At 46.7% G+C, this 11,545-nt stretch overlaps 2 protein-coding genes across 2 annotated transcripts; one reads left to right on the forward strand and one right to left on the reverse strand.

The window, feature by feature from the left end:
* Positions 1–4,275: 4,275 nt before the first annotated feature.
* LOC119388346 (6-pyruvoyl tetrahydrobiopterin synthase) lies at positions 4,276–9,106 on the reverse strand. Its single transcript, XM_037656056.2, has 6 exons — positions 9,001–9,106; positions 6,845–6,924; positions 6,725–6,747; positions 6,588–6,644; positions 5,263–5,333; positions 4,276–4,848 (listed from the first exon to the last, which is right to left on the reverse strand). Exons 1-6 carry the CDS (start codon positions 9,087–9,089, stop codon positions 4,725–4,727), a joined length of 444 nt encoding a protein of 147 aa, XP_037511984.1. The 5' UTR covers positions 9,090–9,106; the 3' UTR covers positions 4,276–4,724.
* Positions 9,107–9,355: 249 nt separating this feature from the next.
* Positions 9,356–11,477, forward strand: LOC119388347 (uncharacterized; the record flags this gene model as incomplete). The annotated part of the gene is given in 4 exon segments (XM_037656059.2): positions 9,356–9,748; positions 9,835–9,900; positions 10,459–10,594; positions 11,370–11,477. Coding segments are annotated over 4 exon segments (530 nt in total), but the record flags the coding sequence as incomplete, so codon positions are not given.
* Positions 11,478–11,545: the final 68 nt, after the last annotated feature.

Below are 11,545 nucleotides of genomic sequence, written 5' to 3' on the forward strand. Positions count from 1 at the left end.
TGGCCCAAACCGTGGCCGGTCGCCTAGCCCATATCCGGAAAACTAAGGGCAGCAACCGGTGGAGGTGCGGTTGCTGAACGACGAAATGCTGAAGATCCTCCGCCGTCGACGACGACACCGCGACGAAGTTCCGAGCCCCCGCCGCACGCCGAACGACGTCGACGTCCTGAAGACGAAACTTTGCGACCGGAAGCAGACCTGACGACGCAACGCAGAAGCAGCGGTGCAAACCGACGTAGCCGTGACCCGACGCCGCGACGTAACCGCAACGCAAGACGGCGGACTAGCGACCTCGACGTTCTGATCGACGGCCACAACGTCACCGCTCTCGTCGATACTGGAGCCGACTATTCCGTCGTCAGTGGGCCGTTCGCAGCAAAGTTGAAGAAAGTTAGGACTGCTTGGGAAGGCCCCGAGATCCGGACCGCTGGAGGCCATCTAATAACGCCGATTGGTGTCTGCACAGCGAGAGTCACTATCAACAACCGGACTTTTCCTGCGAGCTTTGTAATCCTACAAAACTGTTCCAGGGATGTGATACTTGGAATGGATTTCCTAAGTGACCACGGCGCCGTCATCGACTTAAGAACCAAGTCGATAACCCTATCGTCGGAGAAAGCGACACCGCCGGATACGAACCCATGCCAACATACCCTGAACGTGCTCGAGGATCAAGTCACCATTCCTCCTAGATCCAGCATCATAATTCCCGTCGGCACCGAAACGGCTGAATGCATCGAAGGTGTCATCGAGAGCGATCAGGGTTTGCTGCTAGACCGTGACATTTGCGTCGCAAGAGGCATTGCTCGGCTGTATGAAGGGAAAGGAAGCGTGATGCTAACGAATTTCAGCCAAGAATACAGACACCTGAGCAGGGGCACGACGATTGCGTACATCGAAGAAATCTTGGCTGTCAGCGATGCGTTTGCCTTTTCAGATTCTGACGAAGCTACTACGACAACCGCAATGCCTGAGCCATCCTTCGACGTAAATCCAAGCCTTCCCGCCCGCCAACACCAACAGCTCCGATGCCTTCTGAAGAAATACAAGGACTGTTTCTCGTCGTCATCACGGGTCCGGCAAACGCCCCTTGCTAAACACCGTATCATAACGGAAGAAAATGCTCGACCACTCCGTCAGAGTCCCTACCGGGTTTCGACGCGAGAAAGGGACGCCGTTAAGAAGCAAGTCGACGAAATGCTACGCGACGACATCATCCAGCCGTCCAAGAGTCCGTGGGCGTCTCCCGTAGTGTTAGTGAGGAAGAAGGATGGAACCCTACGCTTCTGCGTCGATTATCGTCGCCTGAACAAAATCACGAAGAAGGACGTGTACCCTCTACCACGGATAGACGACGCCCTGGATCGACTCCACAACGCGAAGTACTTTTCGTCGATGGACCTCAAGACCGGCTACTGGCAAATCGAAGTCGACGAGAGAGACCGAGAAAAGACGGCCTTTATAACACCAGACGGCCTCTTCGAGTTCAAGGTCATGCCCTTCGGTCTTTGTTCGGCACCTGCGACATTCCAACGTGTTATGGACACAGTGCTGGCTGGCTTGAAGTGGCAGACGTGCCTCGTGTACTTGGACGACGTCGTTGTGTTTGCCTCAAGCTTCGACGAACACCTCCGGCGCCTTGAAGCTGTACTTGAAACAATCAAGACCTCCGGCCTCACTTTGAAGCCTGAAAAGTGCCGCTTCGCGTACGAGGAGCTCTTGTTTTTGGGTCACGTTATAAGCAGGGATGGTGTTCGCCCAGACCCGCGGAAAACAGCTGCCATCGCTGCCTTCCCGCCACCCAGCGACACCAAATCCGTGCGCCGTTTTCTCGGCTTGTGCGCCTACTACAGGCGCTTCGTCAAGGAATTTTCACGAATCGCCGAGCCGCTAACTCACCTCACGAAGACCGACGTGCCATTCAAGTGGGAAACGGCGCAAATCGAAGCATTTGAACAACTGAAACAACGCCTTCAGATGCCTCCGATACTAGCGCATTTCGATGAATACGCCGATACGGAAATCCACACGGACGCAAGCAGCGTAGGACTCGGCGCCGTCCTTGTGCAGAAGACTGCCGGGCAGGAAAGGGTCATCAGTTATGCTAGCCGGTCGCTATCAAAGGCAGAAGCGAACTATTCCACAACGGAAAAGGAGTGCCTAGCGATCATCTGGGCTACATCCAAGTTTCGCCCCTACCTCTACGGCAGGCCCTTCAAAGTTGTGAGCGACCACCACGCATTGTGTTGGCTAGCTAACTTGAAGGACCCTTCAGGTCGGCTCGCACGGTGGAGCCTACGACTTCAAGAATTCGACATTACCGTCGTTTACAAGTCCGGAAAGAAACACTCCGACGCCGACTGCTTGTCTCGTGCCCCCGTCGACCCACCACCGCCCGACGACCACGATGATGACAGCTTCTTGGGAGCCATAAGTACCGACGACTTCGCCGAACAACAGCGAGCCGACCCGGAGCTGAAGAGTCTAGTTGAATACCTGGAGGGCAGGAGCATCGTTGTCCCAAAAGTATTCAGGCGAGGGTTGGCATCATTTGCCTTGAAAAACAACGTCCTCGTAAAGAAGAACTTCTCTCCTGCCCGAGCCAGCTACCTTGTCGTAGTACCTTCAGGACTGCGACCAGAAATTCTGCATGCCCTGCACGACGACCCGACGGCTGGACACCTCGGACTTTCCCGCACGCTCGCACGAGTACAGGAAAAGTACTACTGGCCGCGCCTTGCCGCCGACGTCACTCGCTACGTAAGGACGTGCCGAGACTGTCAGCGACGAAAGACACCACCCACAAGACCAGCCGGCTTCCTTCAGCCGATCGAGCCTCCTCGGCGACCATTCCAGCAGATCGGGATGGACCTCCTGGGGCCGTTCCCAACGTCGACTTGCGGAAATAAATGGATCGTCGTGGCCACCGACTACCTCACCCGCTACGCCGAAACAAAAGCCCTGCCCAAAGGCAGTGCCACTGAGGTAGCCAAGTTCTTCGTTGAGAGCATCGTCCTTCGACACGGCGCCCCAGAGGTTCTCATCACCGACAGAGGTACGGCGTTTACGGCTGACCTAACTCAGACGATCTTGGAATACAGCCACACAAGCCACCGCCGGACCACCGCGTACCACCCACAGACCAACGGCCTCACCGAGCGTCTAAATAAGACCATCGCCGACATGCTGGCCATGTACGTCGACGTCGAACACAAGACGTGGGATGCCATCCTTCCGTACGTGACCTTCGCGTACAACACAGCCGTACAGGAAACGACGCAGATGACGCCATACAAGTTGGTCTACGGACGGAGCCCGGCAACGACGCTCGACGCCATGTTACCAAACGTGACCGACGAGGAAAACATCGACGTGACCACCTACCTACAGCGCGCCGAAGAAGCACGACAGCTCGCCCGCCTAAGGATTAAGAACCAGCAGACGACTGACAGCCGCCGCTACAACCTTCGACGACGCCACATGGAATACCAACCCGGTGACCGTGTGTGGGTATGGACGCCAATACGCCGACGGGGACTTAGTGAGAAGCTTCTTCGACGATACTTCGGACCGTACAGGGTACTTCGACGCCTCGGCGCACTCGACTACGAGGTTGTCCCTGACGGCATTACGAACTCTCAGCGGCGCCGTGCACGACCTGAAGTCGTTCATGTCGTGCGCCTCAAGCCGTATTACGCGCGTTAGTGATCTGAAGGCTGTACTTTTCCTTTATTATTGTACTTTCTTGCTTGCGATTATTGTTTAGTGTACTTTCTTTTTTTGCTATTTATTGTTGCATGCATTGACCATAACCCCCCCCCCCCCCATGTTCTGTTTTAAGCATCGGGGCGATGCTTTTTCAGAGGGGGGCATTGCCACGTGCGTTCCTTATTATCACTTTTGTTGTATTCCGTTTTCGCCCACAAAGACTGCCAGCGACGCTCAGCGCGAACCGCGCCTCAGTGTTCGAGAAGCTTCACGAGATTTGTAGATCGTTTTGTTAAGATTGCGCGCAAGACGCGAACGCTCGAGCTTATTCTAGAACATGCGCAACGAGCAGCGATATCGCTGGAAAGTTCGATAGCGCCTGTATAAAAGCCGACGCGCTTCACCACTTGTCAGTTGATCGACGGTCGACGCTCTGTTCGCCGCTATCAGTTTATTGCTGTAGCTGAAGTTTCATTTTTCCCGGCCACAAGTTCGGCCTAATAAAGAGTTTCATCTCGGACGTGCTGACTGCTGCCTTCGTCGACGTCACGACCACGTGACAATATTGCCAAGATTAGCAAAGCCACTTGTGCTGTGGATGGCACGGCACCCACCACTGCTCATCCTTTGCAAAATGAACCAACATCATTGTTTTGTTTGTGATTTATTTTTTCAAGCCACTGCCAGGGCACTGCCAAGTGACATAAAAGTGTGACCAGTGTAATAGGAGTTACATATACATATAGGGCTTCCACGCACAAGATGCTTCTATCAAAGCCATGCCAACAAACGTCTGCAGTACAACACGAGTGTGCTAACAGCTTCACAATATTAATGAGAACTAACAGACAATTCGAAGGTCGCAGGTGCGATCTCTGCCGGCGGCAGGGACCAAGCCATCTAACAAATAACATCCCCTATACTTTCTTTGGCATTATTGTCTGTTAGTTCTCATTAATATTGTGTCTAACTAAGAAACGAGACCTTAAAAGTAATCGTCTTTCCTTCTAACAGCTTCACAGTCCTTCGTATGTGACTACGTTCTTGTCTGTCTCGTGCAACCGCACACGAAGCTGCAGCTCCTCGGGCAGCACCTTATGCAGCCGCCGCCACACAAATACTGCTACATTTTCAGTTGTGCTGCAAAGAAAATGTCACGCCGGACACATTACATGGCATGATAGTGCTGAGGTGTTCTCAGATGCAATTGACTTGCTCAAGCAGCTCAAGGGACATTTGAATGGTTGTTTCTCAAAGCTCTAGCAGCACTACAAGGGTTGCTCAAAACAGCAAATAAGGCTGAGTGGGACTATGAACAGTAGCCAATGACATTAATCAAGCCAAGTAGTCTCTACTACATTACCTTCTCGCAATACAAAGTCAAATCTAACGTGTTTCCTTGCACAGCCAGCACAGTCTAATTACAGCCAGTTGTATGTTCCAGAAGGAGCACGCACTCTTGTACATATAAACTGCTTCATTTTCATGATTTATGTGCATAACCTTTTTATAGTAATAGGCTCTATGGACTGGAACTAAATTGTTAGTTCTTACCTGACTGCTTTCTGAAAATACGGCACATCTTTGTCCAAATTCTTGTGATCAAGAGCATCCATCACTTCGCTCTGCAAGGGCCGTGTATGTTTAGACAATGCACGCTGATCATTGTTTGCATTGTGAAATAAGTTATACTGTACCATGCACTGTTATTGCAAATATACAATGCATGCAGAATGAATTGGGCAGTAATAGCACTGCAGAAAGTTTGAGAGAAGGATTTATGATGAACTGTTGTGATGCAGCTTGAATTGAGTTATGTTGTAACAGTTCATTTGTGAACGTAATTTTGATGACTGTACTGCAAGTGACTACTAAGACATCCGATAGTAGCGTTACCAAGCAATTTTTCTCACACCAACTTGTCTCGAGTTGTTCATCACATGAACATTTCATAAATTGAAAATAAAACAAGTGTTTGATGTATGTGGACTACAAATCAATTAGGTGCTCCACCCTTATTTCACCTGATTGTAAAAACTTGTACAGGTATACCCATTCAGTGATTTGCGGACTTGTGTTTGGGGGTGCAGTGAAGACACATTATGAACTCTACTGGTGGAAGCTTGCCGAAGGATATCGCAAAAATTCAAGGACATGTTCTCTTGAATCTTTTCAGCTGAATATTGCTGTTTGAAGCAGTATGTAGGCACAACAATGCAGAGTCTTCCTAGTGATCTACTTTTCTTTATCCTACATTCTTGCCTACATCTAAACTAGGGACTTTGCTATACAATATGCATTGCAGCAGTCCCTTCATTAAAAAAATTGTTTTCTACAAGTGGAAAAAAAGTAAAGTCAATTTTACTGATATAACAAACATCAATGTTACAAGTTATTACTGGAGCATTCTCACTTCCACACATAACAATGCATGTTGCTTTGAAATTCCACTTTATTTTTTACTATGAGCCGTCTTTTTTTTTTCTTTATCTTTTCTTTTGCTTTGGATAAGCCTTTATTTTGTATATCTTTAGCTAGTTTATATCTTGTCTGTTACATACAATCTGCTTATGGTAGCTAGCCACTCACTTATGGATATTTTATACCTGCACTTACAACTGGGTTTGCACATGGTCAGGAGGTATGTAGTTGTTGGATGAACTTCAGTAAGATGAAAATTTATTCTTCTCTGTCTTGTATGATGAGTAAACCAGTGCACAAAACATATGAAGGCTTTAATTTGGAAATTAATGCAAACGAAATGAATGTGCACGCAAATGAACAAGGACGACAAGGGAAGTTGAAAGTTGACCTGTTAGCCTTGTGGTTGCATCTAAGGGTAATGCAATGGTCAGAGTACAAATGCTAAGGATGCTGACCTGTATGTATTTCTTGAGGTCTGTGATGTTGATTACCATTCCTGTGGCTTTATCTACCTGTTAAGGCAAAGTGAAAAATCGAAAAAAATTCTTGCCTGGCATATCTTGACAAACAAGAAAATATGTACACCACTTACAGGGCCAGTGACTGTGACTTCCACTGAAATGAAATGTGTATTGTGAATAATAACACACAACACTCCTGCGCACTGCTGACATATCCCAGCTCCACTACAACGAAAAAATAGAACACTTACATTTATAGTTGTGACCATGGCCATTTGGGTTGTTGCATTTGCCAAAAATGGCAGCGTTTTCAGCATCCGAAAGGCATGGGCTGCGAACAGACAGGAACACTGTGATTTTGGAATAAGGTCAGCTTTCCTCATAGAATGCCATACTACCAACTAGATGTGAAATGCTATGTTTAGAAAGTGCACATGGTATGGTATCAGTCTGATACCATAGCATTTAGACAGTCAATGGAGCAAGTGCTTCATGTCAGGCCTGGCAAGTTTTCGAGCAGAATTGAGCTTACAATTATAAAGCCTCCCACTTAATCTTCTGGCCTGAACATATATCATCACTAAGGTTGAGCGTTGGGCTAGTTGGTGCAGCATGATTTGATGTTTCACAGCGCAAGGAACAAAGATGACATTGAAAGACACTCAGTCCTGAACTTACAACTGCTGTAAGCAATTGTTGCAAGCAGGAAAATAAAGGCAGTTGTAAGTTCAGCGCTGTGTGTGCCTTTCACTGTCGTCCTTGTTCCTTGCACTGTAAAACATTGTATATCTTCTAATATTCAAATCCTTGCACAAGACCGATTTAAAACCACTGCATAGGCTTGTTGATAGGGTGACTTGAAACCTCGATATAACGAACACGGTTATAACGAATTATCGGTTATAACGAAGTAAACGAAGAATAGCCTTGGTATTAGATACAGTGATTCAAATATACGCTTATAACGAATTTTTGATATAGTGAAGTTATTTTCTTGTCAAATGCAACTTTGTTATAATGAGGTTCAAGTGTATGGAATGTTAACTTGAAACAGTGAGTCCCTATGTTGTGGTGTCTTCAGTTACTGTGCAGGCTTCTTAAATCAGAAGCTTGGCTTTGGTAAAGTTAGAAAGACATAATCCAATACATAGATGGAAGGTATTGGCCAAAAACACATGAAATATACATGAGTGCATGCACTCATTTTATACTGCTATAGTAATGAAAAAAAAAAGGTGCCGTACTTTTAAGATTATTCATCTCATTGTTTTTTTAATCTGTATCGATATTTCACCACAAAAAAATCCAGCACAGAGGCTGGTATATATGCATGGCATACTGCAGGGCTGTACATCCCCCTGAAATTTTTTCATGCTTTAACTTTTCGGGTGATACTAAAATACTTGCACGCCCTCACAGCGACCACCAGTTGCCAAAGTTAGCTGTTTTACACACAAACACCCCCCACACCCCGAAAAAGATTCCTGGGTACGGGCCTGGCTTACTATATGAAGAACAATTTAATTTAAGAGGCCGGCTTTTGTTGTACTCGGCGCGCTTACGCAGCGTGCAGACTATTCCTATGCGCTTTCCTTCTCCCCTTTAAGTCCGGACTTCCTCTCCTGCTTCGGGGATTCCCCTCTCCTGCGTCGCGGCTGCAGGTGGTTGCTGCGGCTTGCTGTTGGCGCCGGCGTCAGTTCTGGTAGGACAGGTCACGTGCTATCCGGACACTGTTTTTTTTTTGCGGACGCCAGCCGACACGCGCTTTCGTCAACCTTGCAAAATGCGCTTTGTTATTAAACAAGACACACGCCGAAAAAGGCATGTTCTTTTCATTCATCGGCCGAGGGAGCTGAGAAAGGTCCCTCGGCCGAAACGTAAGAAAAAAAAAACAAGTTCCTTCTTTGACGCGTGTTTAATTTTTTTCATAGATAATATCCACAAGCTCCGATAATACGAGCGCGGTGCATGTGTAAACCGCTGTCCGCCGGAATGGGCTCACATTGGTTTTGATGCTTCCGTTTCAGTGACATTTCGCACGTGCTTATAATTGTCGGCTTTAGTTCGTATTGCAATTTACTTGTCGAATTCTTTAGCTTTCCCTACACAGCCGCCCTACACGCACATACTCTTGCAAATGCCATTGCGGACTCACTAAAAGATGAATAAATAATAAGTTCGCGATTAAAACAGATACTCCGACTTAACACAACAAAATATAACGTTATATTTTGTTGTGTTAAGTCGGAGTATCTGTTTTAATCATGAACTCTCCCGGCGTTTGGAACATTTTTGCATTAATAAGTTCGTACCACTATGGTTCGACCATGCTCGAGCGCGCTCATTGAGCGAATTTCTGTCCCTCCTGATCTCTAGCATTTGAAACGTGCCTAGTGGGCGCTGTCACCTGTGCAAGCGATGCGAAGCGCTGAAGGATTCAATTCGTGTGACCGAAGCAACAGGTGTCGCAGTCCCGTTCCTGTTCCCGTCCCCCATTATTGCAGTTGTGAGGCTGAAACAGGCAATCGCACAGCTGATTTCGAAAACGAAACTGACTAAACTGATGCAACAGGAACCTCACCGAATGTGTAATACGCAAGAAATACAATATCGATAATTTAAGATTGTTCAAAAATATTGCTTAGCTGACTGTAGTTGCTTTCACCGTTTGCTGCCTTTTACAGTTACTTCTTGTTTCGCAAACAGGGAAATGAGTAACTGGTACAGACAAGCCAAGTACGCATCGCACGCACGTGTTTGATGTTTTTGGTTTGTGCGGGAGTGAATGCGAGTGTGTCGTTCCCACGACCTCCTGTATAAAATGTCGATCCACATTTCTCGTCGGTAGTAGGTGTCCTCAGCAGGTCTTGCGTTACTTGCAATCGTGGCGTAATATAAAACTTACCCTTTGTTACCATCGTTGCCACTTGGTGCGATGAAGCGCTTGTGCGTCTTTGCACTGGTTTCACGACGCCCGAGCAATTTGAGCTCGTCTAGACTTCTCTGTACAGCAGCAAAGCCTGCTTCGGAAGATGTGCCGCATTCAAACCGGAAAGATTCCGAAGACAAAAAACACGTGTATAGCAATTTGTACCCGTGGAAGTCGAAGGGCGAATTTGTGCGAGAGTTAGCGGGCAGTATATTTTATAACGAAGGCAAGTATCCCAACCTCCTTGCGCTGCGAAACGTGAGTGTGTCATCTTTGCTAATAAAAGCGACGTTCTCTTGTCTTCATGTTCAGATGGGCTTATTGCGCTCAGCAAACCGTACGGAGTTCCTGTGACCTTCGATTTCCGCAACGAAGGCCGTAAGTTTTCGCACGCCCTAAAATCTATCGCGAGCTGAACTACATGCTCGTAGCCATGGCTGAGTCAGGGGCGTAGCCAGAAATATTTTTTTCGGAGAGGGGGGGGGGGGGGGGTTGAACCCCCCCCTCCCCGAAAAAACGCCCCTGGGCTGAGTAGATTATTGTAGGCTTTATGCTTGTTTGTATGCATGCTGTTGTTATGCATGTTTACGTTCACATTGTTACACATTGCACATGTTCATAGTTCACTCTTCCTTTTCTTCAGCCGTCGTAGATTGCTGGTTTTCCCGTAATTTAACCCCTACCCCTTCAAGTGCAGGGGCGTAGCCAAGGGGGGGGGGGTTGGGGGGGTTCAAACCCCCCCCGAAATATTTCAATTTTGCTTGCGTATATAGGCACGCACACACAAACACACGCACGAACATACATAAAGTATGGTTGAACCCCCCCCGAAAAAAATTTCTGGCTACGCCCCTGTTCAAGTGTGTGCTCTTACAGCAAGCTGCCTATGTCAGCATGTTTTTTTTTTCTTTTTTTTTTACTTTATCATTTTTTCAGGATACCAAAGTATGCTCAAGCAACGCCTTCATATCTCAGGCCTCGGAGAGTCTCCTTACAGTCTAGAAGACGCCCTAGAAGGTTTAGCAGTCCACTTGAATGTCGACCAAGTTATTATTGTCAAATCAGCTGAAAGGTACTTCGATGTCTGTTGTTATGTGTACACTTGCTTGAATGCATATCAGATTTTCATGAAAAGCTTGGCATAAAGCAGTACTTGAATTTACCTAATGCAGTGCAAACTATGATATGACACAATATCTTTGCAACACATGGTTGGACTTTATGCTGCAGTGGCTCTGACCAGCATTAATAAGAAGTGGCTAGGGCATAGGCTAATGTGATGGAATTGAAAAATGAGCTGAACATAAAAGGAAATAAAAAAATGGGAGGGGGGCATTTGCAAACTTTTAGTGCTGTAGTTCATTTTTTTAAGATGTTGGGGCAATAAAAACTTAATATGATTAAGTCTGTGAGCATACAACACAGAATAAGAGCATACATGGTGTGAACATTTCAATAACAAAATGCAAGCAAGCAGAAACATCTAGGATAAAAGCAGCTGGGCTGTAACATGATCTATTTGGTTTAGAGCAAATGAAAGCAAAGCAGATTCACGTCTTGTCGAAAGCTGAGAGAGAGATAAAGGAAATTGATCATCTCGTAAATAAGTAAAGACAAAGTGATAGAATAAACAAGATATAGTATTTAGTAAAGTATGGCTTGTCAGAAAAAGAAAGAGTTATCAATGTGTATCTTTACAAATTGCATAGAGGTGTTGTGCCTTTCACTTTATTGCTATTCGCCTGTGCTATGTTTCAAGACTGAAGAAGTAGTGTTTGCTATTGGAGCAGACAGATGGTACAGCAAATATGTGTTGATGCTAATGCAGCAATTCACCCCCTTCTTAGGTATGCTAGTGGTGTCACCATTCTGTCATCCAATGAGCGGGCTGCACAAAGCGTCCACAAAGCTGTGTTGCGAGTAAAGCCAATGCAGATACCATACACCACTGCTTGGTAAGCCTTCAATTTGGCAAAATTATTTCTGGATTCACATTAATTTTGGATCAAGAAATACGCAGTGC

The sequence above is a fragment of the Rhipicephalus sanguineus genome, chromosome 3 (assembly GCF_013339695.2).
Source record: "Rhipicephalus sanguineus isolate Rsan-2018 chromosome 3, BIME_Rsan_1.4, whole genome shotgun sequence".
NCBI classification, from domain to species: Eukaryota; Metazoa; Arthropoda; class Arachnida; order Ixodida; family Ixodidae; genus Rhipicephalus; species Rhipicephalus sanguineus.

What these genes read in the sequence shown, in the direction of transcription:
- LOC119388346 (XM_037656056.2), bottom strand. Translation starts at nt 9,089, where the DNA reads ATGGGGGACGGGAACAGGAACGGGACTGCGACACCTGTTGCTTCGGTC. An exon ending in GCTTCGCATCGCTTGCACAG is followed by an intron (nt 6,925 to 9,000) that starts GTGACAGCGCCC and finishes GTCTGTTCGCAG; the next exon opens with CCCATGCCTTTCGGATGCTG. An exon ending in ACCTCAAGAAATACATACAG is followed by an intron (nt 5,334 to 6,587) that starts GTCAGCATCCTT and finishes CGGCCCTTGCAG; the next exon opens with AGCGAAGTGATGGATGCTCT.